This window comes from Nomascus leucogenys, chromosome 3 (genome assembly GCF_006542625.1).
Source record: "Nomascus leucogenys isolate Asia chromosome 3, Asia_NLE_v1, whole genome shotgun sequence".
Classification (NCBI taxonomy): domain Eukaryota; kingdom Metazoa; phylum Chordata; class Mammalia; order Primates; family Hylobatidae; genus Nomascus; species Nomascus leucogenys.
The window spans coordinates 18,154,636-18,177,918 of record NC_044383.1 but is presented as its reverse complement, the minus strand read 5'-3'; the positions used below and the strand labels follow the sequence as shown (position 1 = coordinate 18,177,918).

Below are 23,283 nucleotides of genomic sequence, written 5' to 3'. Positions count from 1 at the left end.
GTAGGGGCCAGGGGCAGAATGTTATGGTTTGGCTGTGTCCCCACCCAAGTCTCATCTTGAATTGTAGCTCCCATAATTCCCATGTGCTGTGGGAAGGACCTGGTGGGAGATAATGAAATCATGGGGACAGGTCCTTTCCATGCTATTTGAGATAGTGAATAAGTCTCACGAGATCCGATGGTTTGAAAAAGGGGAGTTTCTCTGCACAAGCTCTCTTCTTTTGTCTGTTGCCATGTGAGACATACCTTTCACCTTCTGCCATGATCGTGTGGCCTCCCCAGCCATGTGGAACTGTGAGTCCATTAAACTTCTTTCTTTTGTAAATTGCGCCCAGTCTTGGGTATGTCTTTATCAGTAGTGTGGAAATGGACTAATACATGTTCTTTGGCCATTTTAAAAATCAGGTTACTTGTTTTCTTGCTATTGAGTTGTTTGAGTTCCTTTTATATTTTTTGATGTTAACCCCTCATCCAGGTATATGATTTGAAAATATTTTCTGCAATTTCGTAAGTTGTTTCTTCACTGTGTGGATTGCTTCTTTGGCTCTGCAGAAGCTTCTTAATTGGAAACAATCCCATTTGTCTATTTTTTTTGTCTATTATTTTTAAGCTTTAATTGTCTGTGCTTTTGGGACCATGTTCAAAATATTTTTGCCAAGAGTAATGTCAATAAGGCTTCCTATGTTTTTCTCTAATAATTTTCAGGGATTACCTTTAAGTCGTTAATCCATTTTGAGTTTATTTTTGAATATGGTATAAGATAAAATTTCATTTTCATTCTTTTGCATGTAAATATCCAGTGTTCCTAACAGTAGTCATTGAAGAGGCTATCCTTTCCTTATTGTATGTTTTTGCCACCTTTGTTGAAGATCAATTGACTGTATGCTTATGGATTTATTTCTAGTCTTTCTATTTTATTTCATCAGTCATATGTCTGCTTTTGTGCTGGTATCATGGTGTTTTGATTACTATGGCTTTGTAGTTTATTTTGAGATAAGATAGTGTGGTGCCTCCAGCTTTGTTCTTTTTGCTCATTATTGCTATGGCTATATGAGCTATTTTATGGTTCCATAATAATTTTAGGGTTGTGTTTTCTGTTTCTGCTAAAATGCCATTGGCATTTTGATAGGGATTGCATTATATCAGTAGATCACTTTGGGTAATATGGACATCTTGACAAAATTAATTCTTTTAGCTCATGAATACAGGATATTGTTCCATTCATTTGTGTCCTGTTCAACTTTTTTCGTCAATGTTTTATAATTGTCAGTATATAGGTCATTCACTTCTTTGGTTAAATTTATTCCTAAGTATTTTATTTTTCATAGCTATTATAAATGAGATTGTTCCTTGATTTTGTTTTTAGAGCGTTCACTGTTAGTATATAGAAATGCTGCTGATTTTTGTATGTTCATTTTGTATCCTGGAACATTAATGAATTTGTTTGTTATTTCTAATGGAGTCTTTGGGGTTTTCTGTAAGAACATATCATCTGCAAACAGGGACAATTTTACTTATTTCTTTAACATTTGGATAGCTTTTATTTCTTTCTCTTTTCTAATTTTTGTGGCTAGGACTTCCAGTATTATGTTGAATAGAAGTGGTGAGTGTCAGAAACCTTGTCTTATTTATTGTTCTAGAGGAAATGCTTTTGACTTTTCACTAATGAGTATGATGTTAGCCATGGGTTTTTATCTAAGTTCTTTATTATGTTGAAGTACATTCAATACGTAATTTGTTGAGCATTTTCTCAATCATGGAAGAATGTTGTATTCTGTCAAATAGTTGTTCTACATCTATTGATATTACATGATATTTAGTCTTCATTCTCTTAATGTAGTATATAACTGTTGTTGATCTACATATGTTGGACCATTCTTGCATCCCTGGGATAAATCTTACTTGATCTTGATGAATGATTTTTTTCATTAAAGGATTATTGAAATGATTGAATTTGTTTCATAATATTTTGTTGATTTTTTTCGTCTGTTTATTAGAGATATTGACTGGTAATTTCTTTTATCTTAGTGTTCTTTTCTGGCTTTAGGGTTAGGGTAATGCTGGCCGTATAAAAATGAGTTTGGAAACATTTCCTATTTTAATGTTTTTGGAAAAGTTTCAGAAGCATTAATATTTATTCTTCTTTAAATGTTTGGCAGAATTCAGCAGGGAATCCATCAGAATCTGAGCTTTTCTTTGATGGTAGACTTTTTAATATTTATTTAATCTTCTAAATTGTTTGATTCTGTTTATATTTTCTATTTCTTCCTGATTAAGTTTTGGTAGATTGTATGTTTCTAGAAACTTACTCATTTCTTATAGGTGATTCTATTTGTTGATATGAAATTGTGTATAGTAGTCTCATAATCCTCTATGATATTAGTTGTAATATTTCTTTAATTTTTTTCATATGAGTCTTTGTGTTTTCTTAGTTTAGCTAATGCTTTGTCAATTTTGTTTATCTTTTCAAAGAAAAAACTCTTAGTTTCATTGATCTTTTTTATTGTTTTTCTAGTTCCTATTTCATTTATTTATTTATTTATTTTGCAGTGATTTTTATTATTTCCTCCTCCCTTCTGCTCACTTTGGACTCAACTTTCTTCTCCTTCTCCTTCTTCTTTTTCTTCATCTCTCCTTCCTTCCTTCCTTCCTTCCTTCCTTCCTTCCTTCCTTCCTTCCTTCCTTCCTTCCTCCTAATTCTTTTTTTCTTTCTTTTTCTTTCTTCTTCTTTGTTTCTTGAGATCTAAAGTTAGGCTGTTTATTTGAGAATGTTCTTCTTTTTTGAAGTAGCCATTAATTGCATAAATTTCCCTATTAGTATTGTTTTGTTCAACCCATAGCTTTTGGTAGGTTGTGATTCCATGTTTATTTTTGTCAAGGCATATTTAAGTTTCTCATTTGAATTATTCTTTTTGTTTAGGAACAGGTAGTTTAATTTCCACATCTTTGTGAATTTTCAAATTTTCCTCTCATTACTGATTTCTAATTTACTACCATTGTAGTTGGCAAGGATGCTTTACATGATTTCAGTCTTCTTGAATTTTTAAGACTTGTTTTGTGGTCTAATATATTATCTATCCTGAAGAAAGTTCCTTGTGTGTTTGTGAAGAATGTGTATGCTGTTGTTGAATGGAATGTTATTTATATGTCTTTTAGGTTCATTGATATAAACTGTAGGTCAAATCCAGTGTTTTTTTTAATAGACATTTTATCTGGATGATCTGTTCAATGTTGAAAGCAAGGGTATTCAAGTCCCTTACTATTATTTTATTGTAGTCTGTCTTTTCAGATCTGTTAATATTTTCTTTATATATGTAGGTACTCTGATTTTGGTGCATATATATTTATAATTGTTATATCCATTTAATGAGTTGATCTTGTTTTTATTACCTAATGACCTTCTTTGTGTCTACTGATACATTAGATTAAGGTCTATTCTGTCTGATATAGCCACCCTGATCTCATTTGGTTATTCTTTGCATGGAATATCATTTTCCATCCCTTCACTTTCTATGTGTGCCTTTAATATTAAAGTTTGTCTCTTATAGGGCGTCTGTTGTTCGATCATTTAAAAAATCCAGTTAATTAACCTGTCTTTTTATTTGAAAATTTAATCCATGTAAGTTTAAAGTAATTACTGATAAGTATTTAATCTTGCTATTTTGTTAATTGTTTGGTGACTGTTTTGTAGTTCTTTTGTTTCTTTCCTCCAACCTTGCTTTTTACTTTGTGTTTTGTTATATTTTTATAGTGGTATGCTCTCATTCCTTTTTCTTTATCTTTTGTGCATGTACTAGAGGTTTTAATTTCATGATTACCATTGAGCATACATAAAATATAATATTCTGATTTAAGCTAATAATAACTTGAATTTAATCACATACAAAAACTATGCTTTTTCACCTTTCCATTACATTTTATGTAATTGATGTCAACTTTTTTATATTGTTTTTAGAAAATGTAGTATGACTGTAGATATTTTAATACTTTTTTCTTTTAAATTTTATACTACAGTTAAAAGTGATTTATATACTACTGTTACTGTATTACTGTATTGTGAATTTGACTGTATATTCACATTTACTAGTGGGTTTTATATTTTCATATTTTTAATGTTGTTACTTATACTTTCATTTCAAATTGAAGAATTTCCTTTAGTATTTATTGTAAATCAGGTCAAGTGGTGATGGACTCTCTTAGCTTTTTGTGTGTTTTGAAATGTGTTTATCTCTGTTTCACTTCTGAAGGACACCTTTGCTGATGTAAAAGTCTTGGTGGTGTTTTTTTCCTGTAAGCAATTTGAATACATCATCCTTCTTCCTCCTGTTTTGTAAGGTTGTTGTTTTTTTTAAAGGGGGTAGGGATTTCCATTAATAGCCTTATGGAGATTCCTTGAAATGTGATGATTCTGTTATCTCTTACTGCTGAAGATTCTCTGTCTTTGACTTTATTTATTTATTTATTTATTTTTGAGACAGGATCTTGCTTTGTTGCCCAGGCTAGAGTGCAGTGGTGCAATCATAGCTCATTGTAACTTCAAATTCTAGGTCAAGCAGTCCTCCTGCCTTGGCCTCCCAAGTAGCTAGGACTACAGATGCATGCTACCACATCCAGTTAATTTTTTTAGTTTTCGAAGATATGGGGTCTCGCTATATTGCCCAGGCTGATCTTGAACTCCTGGTCTCAAGCAATCCTTCTGCCTCAGCCTTTCAAAGTGCTGTGATTATAGGTATGAACCACCCAGTCCTGTCTTTGACTTTTGACAATTTTATTATGTTATGTCGTAGAGTATTCTTTTTTGGATTTATCTTACTTGAGATTTTTTTAAGTTTGGAAATCTGGATGTCTGTAACCTTCCCAATATTTGGGAAGTTTTCAGCCAGTATTTCTGTAAGTAAACTTTTTCCCCCTTTGTCACGTCTTCTGGTGATCCCATAATTCATATGTTTTTATGTTTGATGGTGTCACGTAGATTTCTTATGCTTTCTTCATTTTAGAAAGAATCATTTTTTGCTTGTTTTTCTAACTGGTTAATTTCGAACAATCTATCTTTGAGTTCACTAAGTTTTTTCTTGTGTATGATTGAGTCTGCTGCTTAAACTCTATTGTGATTTTCATTTCTGCCATATTCTGTAGCTCTTGGATTTCTGTTCTTTTTATTGTTTACGTTTTCTTACTAAGCTTCTCATTTTGTTCATGCATTATTTTTATAATTTTATTTAATTATTGGTATGGTTTGGCTGTGTCCCCACCCAAATCTCATCTTAAACTGTAGCTCCCATAATTTCTCATGTTGTGGGAGGGACCCAGTGGGAGATAACTGAATCACGATGGCGTTTTTTCCCATACTGTTCTTGTGGTAGTGAATAAGTCTCATGAGGTCTGATGGTACCCCATTCACTTGGCTCTCATTCTCTCTTGCTGCCACCTTGTAAAAACTGCCTTTCACCTTCCACCATGATTGTGAGGCCTCCCCAGCCATGTGGAACTGTAAGTCCATTAAACCTATTCTTCTTCCCAGTCTCGGGTATGTCTTTATCAGCAGTGTGAAAATGGATTAATATCTATGTTTCCTTGCATCTCATAAAGCATCTTTACCATTATTATTCTGAATTCTTTTTCAGGCAATTTGTATTTCTCCACTTTTGGGTGTTAGTTACTGAAGCTTTATTACTTTCCTTTTGTGGTATCATATTTTTCTGATTTTTTCTTAACTATATAGCCTTGCACCGGTGTCTATGCAGTTGAGGAGCAAACACCTCTTCCAATCCTTACAATATTTGACAGTCTGTATATGTCTTTATAAGTCTTTCTCCTGTTGGGTTCTTGGGCTGATGGAATTGCCTCTGGAATTATGGTTGAATGGAATTGGAGTTGGCTCATGTGACTGATGCTGTTTCTGCAGTAGGGTCTGAGGTTGATGACACTGCTACTGGGGCTCTAGCAAGTAGGAATTCCTTCCGGTCCCTAGGTGGACTGCACTCTCTCCAGGACCTTGGTTTGTAGGGCTTACACTGAGATGAGCGTTCAGAGTTAACAGACATTTGATCTATGACCACATATATGGACTACTATGGCTTCTTCTGCATTCTTGTAAGGGCTGCTACTGGATTTCTGGGTGGGTCCTTTAGCAGACAGACAGCACTTCCCTGGTCTGTATCCAAGATGGACTGGAACTGAGTCACAGAGCTGCTTCAGTGTCTACACCTGAGGCCAAGGTCTTCATATCTGTCTCTGGGGTATCATACATGTGTGTTTACCAGCATGTTCTTTGGTGGGCACACCTGCTCTCAGATTGTAGTTGACAGGGGGTACAACTGATTTATAGGGCCGTTTCAAGATCCACAGTGGGACTAATGTCAGCAGGTTAGCCTGTAGGGGCAGTAACAGACACGCCCATCTGTAGGTCCCTGGGAAGGCAGAACTGATTTCAGGCTGCAGTCAAGATGAGCCAGGCCCAAGATCCAGGGCCATTTCAGGTTCTACTGTGGAACTAAAGTTGATAAGCCTGTCCTGGGGACTCAGATGGGTTTGTTTCCCAGTGGTACCCTGACTAGGCAGAACTGTTTTACAACTGTAAATAAGAGATACTGGGACCAAGATCCAAGGCTGTACCAGGATGTGCTGTTGGACTGAGTCTGGCAAGCTTCTCACAGTGGCAGAGGAGTTAGTCTCCCAGCAGTTCCCTGTGTGTGTGGGATTGTTTCTAGGCCACAGCAGAGAGCGGGCTGGAGCTGAGATTGGGGACCTGTTCAGGATCTGCTTTGGGATAAGACCAACAAGCCTGTCACAGTGGCACAGATCAGCCAAGTCCCCCAGTGTTTTTGAAGCATAGAATTTTAAATTATAGGCTATTGGAACTTCTGTCTTTTTTAGAATTCTTACTATATTTGAAATTTAATCGATAGCATATCTATTAAATTTCTTTAAGTACAATTATGCTGTAAGGATACAAAGAAAATTAAATGTACATGATATCCTAACCTCTAGGGGTTGTTACAAGTATATGACAGGTGATGATGATGCAAGCAAGGAAATAATGATATAGCAAGGAATGGGCATAGGAACATAAACTGATTTTGAAACAGGTACTACCATTGGCTACTCTTTGGTTTTATGTTTCTAAAGTGTTTTTTTTAATAAACAACTTGTTTCAGTAACATTTTTGCATCTTTTTTATCCTTATTGTTTGGTTTTGCTTATAAGTTGATACTGCAACTTTATATTCTAGGGGGCAGAAATATGTGGCCTCATTATGTTCCTTTAGTGTGTATCTAGACTATAAAATCATCATCATATATAACATTTTAAACAAAGGCCACTGTATAATGCTTTCATAGGTGCTGGTTCAGCATAAAAGGATAGCCACAAATGCTGACAACAACAGAATAATTTCAGCACTGTCATGAAGTATAAATTTTAAACAATTGAATTTAAAATGCATTTGTGCTATTTTACTCTGAAATAGAGTGCCACAAGGGAGTTCTCTCAAAACGAGCTCACAAAAAGGTACTGTTTTAGAAATTATTCAAGTTACTGTACAATGGTAATTCTTTTAAGAAATGCGGCAAGCATAACTAGTATCCAGTTTTGCCATAACAGATAAACGAAAGGTTTATCCAAGTTTTAAAATATTAATATGCATCATTTTAGTGTAACTCTGAATATAAGACAGTATTAATATGAAACTGTGCCCATTAATATTAAAAGATGTCATGATATATTCATTATTTTTGAAGTTACATATTACTAATATATCACAGTGTGTCTTTACTACTTGTTGACAGTTTCCTTTATTCCCCGCAGTTCTCTGCCTTGTGTTTCACTCTGTAATTCTCACATCTTATGTTCCCACAGTTAATTCTACAAACTTAATGTAAAAACTGTGTAGGTTTATTTAAATATTCTTTATGAAGTAAACTTTATACCTTTTTTTTGTTTTTTTGAGATGGAGTCTCGCTATGTGGCCCAGGCTGGAATGCAGTGGCGTGATCTCGGCTCATTGCAAGCTCCGCCTCCCAGGTTCACACCCTTCTCTCGCCTCAGCCTCCCTAGTAGCTGGGACTACGGGTGCCCACCACCATGTCTGGCTAATTTTGTTTTTATATTTTTAGTAGAGACGGGGTTTCAACCTGGTAGCCAGGATGGTCTCGATCTCCTGACCTCGTGATCCACCTGCCTCAGCCTCCCAAAGTGCTGGGATAACAGGCGTGAACCACCGCGCCTGGCCAACTTTATATCTTTATGTAAAAATGTATTCTAGTAGAAAAACAGGTTCTTAGAAACCTCTATAGTACCAAAAGTAATTTTATGTATGCATACGGAGATGTGTGTATTTATTTTAATCATCTGTTTTTTCAAAGGTAATAATCATAAGCAATTAGCAAGAAACTTAGTGTTCTATGGTATTTCATAATATGATAAGTACTGATGATTTTTCAAACATCTCTGTTAAAATATAATTCATACAATTAAAAAATTACCATTTGAAAGTATACAATTCAGTTGTTTTTACTGTATTTACCGGGTCATGCAAACATAATTATAATCTACCTTTAAAATGTTTTCATCACCCCTCTCTAAAAAGCCCTCAGTCATTAGCAGCCATTCCCCTTCTTCCCTTGTCCCCCAGCCCTGCCCCTGGTAGCCCTGGGCAATCAATAATCTACTTCCTATTTCTATAGGTTTTATTCTTCTGGAAATTTCATATAAGTGAAATTATCAAATATATGATCTTTCATGACTGACTTTTTTCATGTAGTATAATAAAGGTTCATCCATGTTCTATTATGTACCAGGACTTTACTAATTTTTATTGCAGACAAAATTCAATTATACTATCCAATTCAAATATGGCTATATCATATTTTGTTTCTTCATTGACCTATTTCCATTCTTTGGCTATTATGAATAATGCTGCTATGAACATTCTGTGTATGTTTTATTGTGGACATTTAAAAAATCCTCTTTGGTATATATTTCTAGAAGTAGATTTGCTGGGTTATATGTAAATTTTATGTTTAATATTTTCATGCATCACCAAACTGTTTCCAAGAATAGCTGCATCATTATACATCTTGACCAGCAGTTCATATGTGTTTCTATTTCTCCACATTCCACAAACTCTTACTATTATCTGTCTTTTTTATTATAGCCATCCCAGTATGTGTGAAGTGATCTCATTGGAGTTTTGATTTGCATTTCCCTAATGAGTAATGATTTTAAATATCTTTTCATGTGCTTATCAGTCATTTGTAAATCTTCTTTGGAATAATCTTCTTTGGGATATTCAGATATTTTGCTGGACTTTTTTTAGTTGGGCATTTATCTTTGTTTTTTGTTTATTTTTATTATTACTATTTTTTGAGACGGAGTCTCACTCTGTCGCCCAGGCTGAAGTGCAGTGGCACGACCTCGACTCACGGCAACTTCTGCCTCCCAGGTTCAAGTGATTCTCCTGCCTCAGCCTCCTGGGTAGCTGGGCTACAGGCGCATGCCACCATACCCGACTATTTTTTTATTTTTATTTTTAGTAGACATGGGGTTTCACCATGTTGGCTAGGCTGGTCTCAAACTCCTGACCTCAGGTGATCCGCCCCCCTCGGCCTCCCAAAGTGCTGGGATTACAGGTGCAAGCCACCGTGCTGGGCCATCTTTTTATTATTCAATAGAAGAGTTCTTTATATTCTGGATACAATTAAGAAATACAAATTGCAAAAATTTTATTCCATTCTTTATTGTCCTCTTATTTTTTTGATGGTATCATTTGTAGCACAGTATTTTTAAAGGCTGATCCAGTCCAATTTATATTTTTGTTTCTTGTGTGCTCCTGGTACTAAAACAATTACCTAATTCAAGGTCACAAAGTTTTATTTATACATTTTTGTGGAGAGCTTTATAATTTTAACTCTTATATTTAGGTGTCTTATATATTTTGAGTGATGTTTAGGGCATGGTCTGATGTGTAGGAGTCTAACTCTATTTTTTTTTTAAACATGTGCATATCTAGTTGTCCTGCCATCATTTGTTGAAATGGCTGTTATTTCCCCATTTACTTATTTTGGCACCCTTGGCAAGAATCGATTGGCCATAAGTGTAGTGGTTTATTTTTGGACTTTCAATTTTCTTCCACTTATACACATTTTATATTTATACCAGTATTATGTAGTTTTAATATTGTTGCTTTGTAGTAATGTTTGAAATTGGGATGGCTGAGTCCTCCAACTTTATTCTTCTTTTAGAACTTTTTTGGCTATTTGAGACTCCTTGTAATTATATGTGTATTTTAGAATCAGCTTGTCATTTTCTACAAAGAAGACAGCCCAGATTCTGGTAAGGATTACATGAAATCTATAGAGTAAATTTATAAATAATCGTACCAATATTAATTCTTCTTATCCATGAACATGGGCTGTCTTTCAATTTATTTATACCATCTTTAATTTTTAAACGTTTTATAATTTTTACAGTACATCTTGTACTTTTATTAAATTATTTCATGAGAATTTTATTTTAATGCTATTTTATATGAAATTGTTTTTTTAATTTCATTTTCACATTGTTTATTGCTAGTGTATAGAAGTACAATAGACTTTTATACACTGATTTTATATCCTGCTTAAACATTGATTTGGTATCCTTGCTTAATTAATCTATTAGTTCTAATAGACTTTTTGTGGATTATTTAGGCTATCCAAGATCATGTCATATGTGAGTAGTGATAGCTTCACTTCTTCCTTTCCAGTCTGGATACTTTTAGTTCTTTTCTTTGCTTTTTTTTTTAAATAGCTACTTGATTTGATAAGACTCTCCAGTACAATAATGAAAATAAGTGGCAAGAGCAGGCATCCATGTCTCGTTCCTGATTGCAGTGGGAGAAAAGATTCTGTTTTTTACTGTTAAGCATGTTAGATATGAGTTTTTAAAAAAATGACCATGTTATTTATCAAGTACCCATATTTGTGCACCCTTGTCAAAAATCAATTGTCCATAAATGTAATGGTTTGTTTTGGGACTCTTAATTTCATTCCATTGATATGCATTGTATATTTATGCCAGTATCATGTGGGTTTAATAGAAATAGAGAGGAAGTTCTTTTTACTTCTAGTTGAGTATTTTTAATGATGAAAGAGCATTGGATTTTTCAAAATAATTTTTCCGTATTTATTCGGTTATTCTTTTTTTTTTCTTTTTTTTTTTTCTCTACTGGCCTTTTTTCTTTTAGTGTGGTACATTGCATTTACTGATTTTTGTATGTGAAACCAACATTATTTTCCTAGGATAAAGCCCACTGGATCATGGTCGGAATCTTTTAATATGTTTGCCTAAATTTGCTTTGCTAATATTTTGTTGAAGATTTCTGTAAAGTTGATAGTGATGTCTCCTCTTTCATTCCTGAGTAAAACACATGCTCACGCCTGTAATCCCAGCACTTTGGGAGGCCGAGGCGGGTGGATCACGAGGTCAGGAGATCGAGACCACGGTGAAACCCCGTCTCTACTAAAAAAATACAAAAAATTAGCCGGGCGCGGTGGCTGGCGCCTGTAGTCCCAGCTACTCCGGAGGCTGAGGCAGGAGAATGGCGTGAACCCGGGAGGCGGAGCTTGCAGTGAGCCGAGATCGCGCCACTGCACTCCAGCCTGGGTGACAGAACCAGACACCGTCTCAAAAAAAAAAAAAAAAAAAAAAAAAAAGATAATTATGACTGGGTGAGAAAATCTTCATATCTTTATGTGTCTGTATGGTTTGTGTCTGTATGTAATTTCAGAAAAGTAACATGCATGCTATATTAACTATGTGTATAGTTAGATATTTGTATATAAGACTTGCAGACGTTTTCCCTTACTACATTTATGTTTGTAAGTTTATATTTATAAAATTGAATGTAATATCAGTGAAAATTTTCCAGTTGTGCTATTGGCATAAGATTGATACCTTTCCAAATCAAGGGTCACATAAGAAAATTGCAAAATTCAGCATCGAATATATCATACTTGGTGCTGCTTCCAAAAATATACAAATATTCAGAAATATATTTTAAATTGGATATGTGAGGCACCTATCACAAAATGTTATTTATAACAAATTATGCTACTTTACAAAGTAAGATAATATATATTTGTTGACAAAATAAATGAAGTAAAGACAGCATGATGTATGTTCAAATACTGTAAAATTTAGTTACCTTTTCCAAATACAGTCTCAGAAAAAATGCAGTTTTGTTTATTTTATGTAAGTTTTACTTTCTTTGATACTCTTTAAGTAATTGCACTTGAGCTGACTTGATATCGACTGAGAAGCAAGGAAAATATCAAAAAGTAACATAATTTAAAATATATTGCTTTGCATTTATAAATAGGCATAATCTAACAGTACAGGTCTTAAAATTAAAATCATTTAATTAGTGTTATCTTCATTTCATATTTGAAAAAGTGTGAGTTTGTGTCGTTAAAGGACTAAAAGATACAAAACCTATGCAAACAAATGGAAGTAAATATATTAACTTTTCTCAATTCCCTACCAAGGAACATCATGTTGTCATAACTATATATATTTTATCTTCATAGAATTAGTTATAAATAGTAAATGCATGTTCTTTAAAAGTGCCCTTGGATAAATGTTGTCAAATTCTCTATATCCAAGAAATCACTACCATGATCAAGATACACATTAATTTCACCCCAAAAGTTTCCATTGTATCTCCTCCCCATCACTTCCTCACCTGCCCCAAGGTGCAGCCAAATACTGTCTGCTTTTTAATTTTTTTGGTCACAAATATAAGGGTTTTTTTTTTCTTTTAAGAAAATATTTTATGCTTTTTGGGCCATTTGGCCTGTGTGCAGCAGCTCAACTCTGCTTCTATAAAATGAAAGCAGTCATGTATAGTATCTAAACAAATGAATGTGGCTGTATTCCAGAAGAACTTATTTCATATACACTGAAATTTGAATTTCATGAAATTTTCATGTTATGCATTTTTTCTTCATTTTTTTTTTCTTCAACCATTAAACATTTTAAAAATCTACCCTAAGCTCATGGGTCATACAAAAATAAAAGACAAGCTAGATTTGGCTCATGGGCTATAGTTTGATGATCCTTGCTAGAGACTGTATTTGTTATTTCTAAAGTTTTGCATACATAAAATTAAATAGAACTTTCTTTTCTGATTTCTTTCACTCAGCATTTTTAATTTCTCTCTTTTTTTTGGCTGAGTAGTATTTTATTGTCTGGATATACCACATTTTGTTTATTCCATCACACCTGGTTTGTTTCTAGTTTGTAAGTAGCAATATTATTTATTAATATTGTAACTTACAATATTAGTGTTAATATGTGTTAATATTTATGTGTAACTGTATGTGTGCATGTCTTGCATTTCTCTTGGGTAAATACTTTAGAGTGGAATTGCTTTTTGTACTATCATAAATTTATAAACGTATGTGTCACCTTATAGGAAATTGTCAAACTGTTTTTCAAAGTAATTGTATCATTGCATATTTCTGCCAGAAGTTTATGAGGATTTTAGTGTTTCATTTTATTGTCAACATTTAGTATTGTCAATCTTTTTACATTTTAGCTATTATAATATGTGTTTGATGGTATGTCTTGTTGATTTACAATTATATTTGTCTGTTGGCTAAGGACATTAAATATCTTTTCATGTGTTTATTAGCAAGTTGTCTATCTTTTCTTCTTGTGTGTATGAAGTATCTATTCAGATCTTTTGTCCACTTTTAAAAACTGGGCTATTTTTCTTCTTTCTGTTAAATTTTTAGAGGTCTTATAATATTTCACATAGAAGATCTCCCTCAGATATATGGATTGTGAATATTTCCCTCAGCCTATGACTTCACTTTTCATTTTATTAAGAGTATCTTCTTATAAAATGCAGATATTTTAAAGTTGATAAATTATGGTTTTTTTTGATATTTTATACTTTTTGTGTCACATGCATGAAATCTTTACCTACTCCAAGGATGCAAATATTTTTTTCTCTGCTTTTTCTTCCAGAGATTGTATAGTGTTAACTCTTACATGTAAATTTGTGATTAATTCTGAGTAAAATTTGTGTGTAATGTGAAGTTGTGATACTGGTTCCTTTTTTTCTCATACAGATATCCAGTTGTTCTAGCACCATTTGTTGAAATGGCAGTTCTTTTCTCATTGAATTACTTTAGCACATTTGTTGAAAACTAAATTGATGGAACATGTGTAGGATTGCTTCTGTCTTCTCTATTCTGGTCCATTGATCACTCTCTTTGGCCTAATGTCATTACCAAACTTTCTTAATTGCTGTGGTTTTAAAGCACATCTTGAAATTATGTCTTTTAAGTCTTCTTTGTCTTTTTTAAATGCTTTTTTTCCTTCATGTTTTAAGATGTATATAAGTTTTAGAAGTAGCTTGCAAGTCTCTACAAAAATAACTGGCTGGAATTTTATTGAAATTTTATAAAATTTATTATATAAATTTTGGGAGAAATGATACTTTACCAATATGTAATTTTCCAATTCATATGCATGGCATATCCATTTATTTAGATATTTAAAAATCCTTTCAGTAGATTCGGTTGTCAGTGTATAGAGCTTGCTCATATTTTGTTAAATTTGTCTCTAAATATTTCACAACTTGTTGCTAATAAATGATATTAATGTTTGCGGCAGCGCTCCTTTCACGGGGGCACCAGCTGCGGGGGGGTCTGTCCCTTGCAGATCCCTGACCTGGCCACAGATGAATAACGTATACTTGACCCACAGATATTCTGCTTTGCCAATCCAGTTGAGGGTGTTCAAGCTGCTTACAGACTCCCCACTGAGTACTGTAATCAGTTGAGACTGCCTTGATCAGCTAGTGAGACTCGCATTTATTCAGTAAGACTGATTAACAAAGGCTTGAGTCAACACCAGTAGAAGGTAATTGACATTGTGGACTTCTCCAGTAAAAAGCACTTAAGCACCCAAGGTATTCATCAAAGTTTAGTCTTAAAATAAACAAGCTAGCTAGGTAAACTACTGTGCCTTCCTTTGTTGCTACTTTAATTTGTTTAAAGGTAAAGGGACCAGGCTGCCTTTATCCAGTTCTATTACCGAAGCTATGCAAACTTCTCGGCCTTTCAAGATTTGTGTCCATCTCTATAACTATCTCTAATATTTTTCCTACCAGCCTGATTGAACCCCAACAAATGTTAATTTCAATTTCTAGTTGCAGGTTATTACTCTATTAATATAATTGTTTTCTATTGAGGTACCATTCAGGTAACACAAAATTATTATGAAATCTACAATCCAGTGGCATTTAGGACATTCCAGTGTTGTGCAGCCAACACCTGTATCAATTTCCAACCATTTCCATCACTGCAAAAGAAAACCCATAATCATTAAACAACCCAGCCCTGGGCAGCTACAAATCTGCTTTCAGACTTTATGGATTTACCTGTTTTAAATATCTCCTATAAATTGAATCATGTAATATGTAATCTTTTGTGTTTGGCTTTTTTCACTGCATTTTTTTTTAGATTAATCTTTGTAGCACGTATTAGTACTTTATTTCTTTTCATTGCTGAATTATGTTCCATTGTATGGATATTTTATCATTCGTAAGTTGATGGGCCTTTGGGTTGCTTCCACTTATTGGCTATTGTGGATCTGATCACTCGTATCACTACTATAAATCTACCACTTACGCTATGATATATAGTATTATCATCACTTTTGAAGGAAATTTGTGTTATAAATTTTTAGTTTTATTATGTGATTAAGTGTCGTTACCACTTTGTGTAAGGTACTGATGTTTTCCTGTGACATAATACATGATTATGTTTTGTGAATGTTTTATGTGTAGTTGGGAAGAAGGCGTATTCTTTGGTATCAAGGCATAAGCTTGGAATCTATTCAGCTATCTTATAATATCTAATTTAGTGATTATTTTCTTTAGGCCTTTTACAGTTTTTCATATTTTATATCTACTGTTTTGTACTAAGAGTGGTGTGCTGCTTTCTGCTTGGTGTGGTGTGCTAAAGTCTTTTTATTTGTCTCCTTACTCCTTATATCTTCTATGATTTTGCTTTGTAAACATAGTTGCTTTGTTATTTGTCACTGAAATATTCATAACTGTTATATATTCGTGGTGACTTTTAGCTTTGGTACTAAAAAGGTCTTTGTCATATTTAATGCTTTTTTGGTTTAAGTTTTATTTTAATTTAATTGATACCAGGTTTGTAATCTCTGCAATCTTACTGTTTCATTTGCCTGGTAAACCTTCTCTATCTCTTATTTTTAGTTTTTCTGAGTCACTTGGTTCTAAATGTGGCTCTAATTTAGAGCATGTAGTTGGTTGTGCTTTATGAGACAAAATAGATAAGCCTATTTATCTTCATTGTTATTATTGATAGGTTATTTTTTCTCATTTATGTTATATATACACATTATTTATAATGTGTATCATATCATATTTGTTGTGCTTATTTCTCTGTGATGTGTTTCTCTGCTCTAAATAATATTTAGATTTATGGAGATTTGTATTTTTGTTCCATTACTCACCTTTGTTCTTTATGTTTTGAATTTTATTTTTAATTTTTAATTGACAAATAATAATTATATGTATTATGTGTTTGTGGGGTAAAATGTGGCATTTTGATATATGTTTTCATTTTGGAAGGATGAAACTAAGCTAATTATTTTTGTGTTAATAACATTTAAAATCTACTCTTAGTAATTTTGAAATATACATTCTGTCCAGTAGATTACTAAAGCTTATTCCTCCTAACCGAAATTTTGTACTGTTTGATCAGCCTTTCCTCTTTCCCCTTCCACCGCTCCTAACCCTGGCTTGTGGTAATCATCATTCTACTCTCTTCTATGAATTTGGTATTTTTTAGATCCCACATATAATTGAGATCATGTAGTAGTTGTCTTTTTGTGCCTGGTTTATTTCATTTAGCATTAATTCATCTTGTCTTTTTAAAAGCTGAGGCCGGATGCAGTGGCTCACACCTGTAATAGCAGCACTTTGGGAGGCTGAGGATGGCAGATCACGAGGTCAGGAGTTTGAGACCAGCCTGGCCAACATAGTGAAACCCCGTCTCTACTAAAAATACAAAAATTAGCCAGGCGGGCATTAGTGGTGGCGGGTGCTTGTAATCCCAGCTACTCGGGAGGCTGAGGCAGGAGAATCGCTTGAATCTGGGAGGTGAAGGTCGCAGTGAGCCAAGATTGCACCATTGCACTTCAGCCCGAGACTCCATCTCAAAAAAAAAAAGCTTAATAGTATTCAAATGTGTGTGTGTATATATATATTTCATCCAATGATGGACACCTAGGTTGCATCTATATCTTAGCTATTGTGAATAATGCTGCAGTGAACTCAGGAGTACGACTATCTCTTTGGCATACTGATTTCATTTCCTTTGGATATATACCCAGAAGAGGAGTTACTGGACCATATGGTAATTGTAATTTTACTTTTCAGATGACATTGCAAAATCTTTTCATAATGACTGTTACTTTAAATTTTCACCAACAGTACACATGGTTCCTTTCTCTGCTCATCCCTGCCAGCATTTGTTAAATTTCGTCATTTTGATAATAGCCATTTAAACAGGTGTGAGGTGATAACTCATTGTCATTTTAATTTACATTTTCCTAATGATTAGTGGTAGTGTACAGTTTTTCATATACCTATTGGCCATTTGTATGTCTGCTTTTACAAAAAGTTTATTTAGGTCCTTTGTCCATTTTAAAATTGTGTTCTTTGTTTTCTTGCTATTGAGTTGCTTGAATTTCTTATGTATTTTGAATATTAGCCTCTTACCAGATGTATGGGTTGTGAATATTTTCTCCCAAATGTGGATTGTCTCTTTACTCTATTATTTCCTTTGTTGTGCTTAAGATTTTTAGTTTGATGCAGTCTCATTTGTTTATTTTTGCTTTTGTTTTGCATGTGCTTTTGGGAAAACCAAGAAATTTTTGCCCAGATCACTGTCATGTAGCATTTCCCTTATGTTTTCTTCTGCAGTTTCGGGTCTTACCTTTAAGTCTTTAGTGCATTTTGAGTTGATTTTTGTGTATCAAATAAGGGTCTAATTTCATTGTTTTGCATGTGAATATCTGGTTTTCCCTGCATAATTTATTCAAGAGACTATCTTTTCTCCATTGTGTGTTCTTGACACTTTTGTCAAAAATCAGTAGATTGTCAGTGCTTGGGTTTATTGCTGGGCTCTATATTCTGTTCCTTTGGTTGATGTTCCTTTTTTCTATGTTCGTACTATGCTGCTTTGTTTAATATAGGTTTGTAGTATATTTTGAGATCAAATAGTTTGATGCCTTCAGTTTTATTCTTGCTCAAGATTGCTTTGGCTACTGGGCATCTTTTTAATTTCCATATGAATTTTAAAATTGCTTTTTCTCTTTCAGTGAAAAATGCCATTGGCATTTTGTCAGAAATTGCATTGACTTAGTATATTACTTTTGGTAGCATGGGCATTTTAACAATACTAATTATCCCAATCCATGCATGGGCTACCTTTCCATTTATATGTCACTCACTATTTCTTTCCTTAATGTTTTGTGGTTTTCAGCATTTAGATATTTTAAGTCCTTGGTTAAATTTACTTCAAAGTATTTTTTATGCTCTCACGAATGGGATTGATGTCTTAATTTCTTTTTCAGTTAGTTCATTGTTAGTGTGAAGGAATATTATTGATTTTCGTATGTGGATTTTGTATTCTGCAACTTTACTGAACTTCTTTATCAGTTCTAACATATTTTTGGTGGAATCTTTAGGGTTTTCTATAGACAAGATCATGTCATCAGCAAACAGAAACAATTTAACTTTTTAATTAACTTTTTAATTTCCTATTTGGATGCCCTTTATTTCTTCTTTTTGTCTGTTTGCTGTGGCTAGAACTTTTAGTACTACATTGAACAGAAGTGGTAAAGGTGGACATCTTTGTCTTCTTTTTGATTATAGAAAAAAGCTTTAAACTTTTTACCTTTCAGTATGATGTTAGCTGTGGGCATATCATAGATTGATGCAAAAGTAATTGTGGAATATATGGCCTTTATTGTGTTGAGACCTGGAGCCTGACAATGCAGGTACTAGTCTGGTAGTGGGATGGGTCTGGATTCTGATACTGCAATGGCCAGCATGGATCTTGGGACTGTGGGGTCATGCCTGGCCCTGGGTTCAGTGAGGCAGGTCTGGTGTTGCAGTCCAGTGAAAAGTTGAGTGCTTATTTCATTCTTCCCTGACTTGGGGGTATCTTGCTCAGTGTTGTGCTGCTTGGGCTTGTAGGGGGGTAATATGGATAATGTTAAACTGGCTTTTCTACCCTATTCTGTGCATTTTTTTTTCTTTCGGACTGCAGTAAGGTGGCATAATCTCTTGCCTGGATTCCTTAGCTCTTGGGAAGGTATTTTCATGCATGGATAGTTTTTCAAATGGATGTTTCTGTGAGAGATGAACAATAGAAAGTCTTATTCCACTATCTTCCTAACATCACTCCTCTAGAGTTTTTTTTAATCCAGATATATGGGGGTTTTAGTAGAGCTTTATTTGTTTATTATTCATTGTTGACTTAATTGTATTGTCATCAGGACTCATTGTATGATACTATTTTTAGAAATTTGTTACAGTTATCTTCATTTGCTAATGGCAAGTTAAATATTATAAATGATTTATATATGCTGGTTTTTAAAAACAAGGAATTGATAAACATAAAATTTAGGCTAGTGGTTACTTCTGGTAGGAAGAGGCAGTAAGATAGGTTAAAGGAGCAACACACAGATCAATACAAGTAGTAGCATTAGAAATCTAGTCCTTAAATTAGATAGTTTAATTGTTCCATTATATAAATTACTAAGTTTTATAAGAAAATGTACATGCTATTTAAAATCACCACCATAATCTTTTGTCTTCACAAAAATAATGAGCAGTATTTACTTTTTTTAGATTTTTTCTTATATAGATGTAATTTATATCATTCCCAAACAAGACATAGAGTATAATCAAAATACAATAGTTTTCTCTGTCACTGACCCTTTAAAATATATTCAGTGCAATACATTTTCCCTTGATCTTGTATGAAATCTCAGATTCACTCTTAGTTAATATAAGGAACTCCAGAGAATTTAATTTGCAAACATGTGTGTAAGTAAATAATTAAAATTGTCTAGATCAGATAAAAGTAAGAACTCTGAACATATTTTGAAGCCAAATTTTCTCTTTTCCTCTATTCTATAAGTTCTTTCATTCTTAACCTAGGATTTTCCTCCTTTCTTGGCTCAATAATTTTTTTGATCTTTCTAGGGGAGAGGAGAAAATTACAGTCTTATGTGTGAAGAATAGTTGTCATATTTAGTTAAGGTCCTCTATGTGAGAGATGCACAATGGCTGATCCATTCTCACATAGGTGTCTTTGGGAGCTCTTCTGAGTCTTGACCTTTCTAGATGCAATTCTTGTGTTGTGTGGGAGACACATACTTTCTTCCTGTTCTGGCAACTTTTACTTCGGTTTTCAGTTGAAGTCCTCCAGTGCTTCCAGGCAGTCCTCTTGGTCAGAATATTAAGTAGATGCTGGCTAGCTGGAAGAAACATACTTTCTTTTCCTTGACTTCAGTGTTAGTACAAATACTTCCTAAAAGTAACTGTTTCTATTTGTCCTTCCACCTTGGTTAAATAGCCATAGCTGGTCACACCTAATTCAGAATTTCCTCTAATATGCCACCTAGATTTTAAGGGGACCCACAGCAGACTCTTCAAAAACTTCTGTGAAGTCCCACTCATTAGGCTTGTGTGAGAGGACAGACAACCACTCCCTTGGCAGACAGAAGACTGGATTACTAACACTGAAATGGACTTTTCTGATAATCCTCATCCAATCTTTCCCCCTTTCACTCTTTTTGACTCTTTTATTGACTGTATCTGGTTCAAAGATTACTGGTTTTGAACTTTTGTTTTAGTCTCTTCTTTTGAAAATGTTCATATTGGTCTTATACTTTACTTGGGTATACAGTATCTATTTTCTTTCAGAGACTCAATTGAACTAGCAATAGATTATCTGGTTACATTTGTTTGCGTTTATTAATTCATTAGCATGTATGTTAGAGTTACTATTGATATTGGAAGAAAAATAATGAAAAAGTTGAACATTGGGAAATTTTGACTCATTCACTTAGTTTTATATGTCTATACAATTCAGGAAAAGACCATATCACTTCATTTTTGTCAATAGAATGGTTTAGCTAACTGGTAGTGTACAAGAACAGCAGTAGTTCTCATTAGGTGTTTTCGAAAGGGTTAGTGACACTGTCAGCCTTGTCTCTTTAGAATGTGTTATTGGATTGAAGAATTAATTGTAACCTAGAAATACTGAAGGCAAAGATATCTGCCATGTGATTATATTGTTGTCAGTAAGAGAAAGTGGATGACAATACTTTGCAGTGGCTGTTAGAATGAAAAGGAGGGGTCAGATACAAGAAAGATTATACATGTAGAAATTAAAATCTACCAATTGACTGGATATTGGACACAACAGAGTGTGAGGTTTATGACCTAAATAATTGAACAGTGCTGTTTAAGAAAGGATTGCAAAGTAAGAAAAGGAGACAAGTTTATATGAACCAAATTAATCATGCAACCTTTACAAAATGGAAAGTTTTGTCTAGTACTCTAAAATGATGATCTAAAAGGACACTCTAAAAGGACGAGGATGATATCAGAAGCTTAAAAGGGTGAATTTAGAGGAAATAAATAGATGTTCTTTTTTAAAACACAATCTGCAGCTATATTTTTATTATTCTTAGCAGTAGTAATAACAGTGGAAGTAATATCTGCCAATTATTAGTGCTCAATATGTTAGGTGTCTTAAATTACATTACCTCATTTAATTTTCACATCAATCCTGAAAGCTAAGTGCTGTTATTCTTCTTTTGCAGATGAAGAAATTAAGCATAAACAGGTTAAGTAAATTGTCCAAGGTCATATAGTGATTTTAGATGTAAATTTTGAACCCAAGCTGTTTGAGTCCAAAGCTGTGGCACTAACGCTTTGAAACTCACTTTATTAAAGAAATATACCAAAGTAAAAATGGAGAGATGCCCAAAGAAGAATTAGATAAATGCGTGTATCCACAGTAGACTTCAGGATATCCCCCAATGACTTTAAGGAATTTCACAAAATTTTCAGAAAAGTGAATTTACTTCCCTTTAATTAAAAATAATTTATACTATCTGGTAACCTTAGTTTTTGTATGGCAAGAGGAAGTTACAGGACATAAAAATAAGGTAATAATAATACTTGAAATGTGAAATGTGCATGTTTGTGATGTAGAATATTCAATATCATTTCTGTTTTGACTTACAGTTTGTACATGCAGTGGCCATGCAAATATCTGTCATCTGCACACAGGAAAATGTTTCTGCACAACTAAAGGAATAAAAGGTGACCAATGCCAATTGTAAGTAAGAATGACTTTTTAGAACTTTCGTGGATTTAATTTGTGTTGTTGAAGTAATTTTTATGTTTTACTTTTTAATTTAGTGTTGTGCTAGTTAGGCATACCTTTATTACAATTTTTAACTTTTATTTTAGGTTTGAGGGTACACGTGCAGGATTTTAACATGGGTGTATTGTATGATGCTGAGGTTTGGGATATGACTGATCCCACTATCCAGATACTGTACATAGTACCCAATAGATAATTTTAAAGTACTTTTCCCCCTTCCTGCCTCTCTCTCTGTAGCAGTTCCCAGTGTCTGTTGTTCCCATCTTTGCATCCCTGTGTGCCAATATTTAGCTCCCACTTATAAGCAAAAACATATGGTATTTGGATTTCTGTTCCTATGTTAATTTGCTTAGGATAATGTATCCATGAGGATATGATTTCATTTTTTATGGCTGTGTAGTATTCCATGGTGTATGTGGACCACTTTTTCTTTATCCAGTCCAGTGTTGATGGGCATTTAGGTTGATTCCATGTCCTTGCTATTCTGAATAGTGCTGCAGTGAACATATAGGTGCATGTGTCTTTTTGGTAGAATGATTTATTTTTCTTTGAGAATTTACTTGCACCTAATGAATTCTCTTTAAAAATTAAACCTTTTAAATAACAATTTTGTAGAGGCTTTAAAACAACCCCATAGAACATGTTATCTTTTACATTTCTAGAAAAAGAAGCATTCTTAATCTTATGTATCAAATCTACGTTATCTTTACACTTTTCTTTCGTATTATACCTAATATAATGTCTCTATGCCCTTCTTTTTCAGTCATTTATTATTAATTCTGATA

General features: G+C 33.6%; 1 protein-coding gene across 8 annotated transcripts in view; it reads left to right on the top strand.

Moving 5' to 3' along the window:
• Positions 1-23,283, top strand: part of ATRNL1 (attractin like 1) — an 853,525-nt gene that overhangs the window by 284,194 nt on the left and 546,048 nt on the right. For all 8 annotated transcript variants that reach the window (XR_004028677.1, XM_030806602.1, XM_030806597.1 and 5 more), the window contains one exon: positions 22,357-22,450. Coding sequence is in view for 7 of the 8 variants with exons in the window: in XM_030806602.1 (XP_030662462.1) it covers positions 22,357-22,450 (94 nt within the window). In the remaining variant the exon portion in view is untranslated. The remainder of the gene's footprint in view (positions 1-22,356; positions 22,451-23,283) is intronic.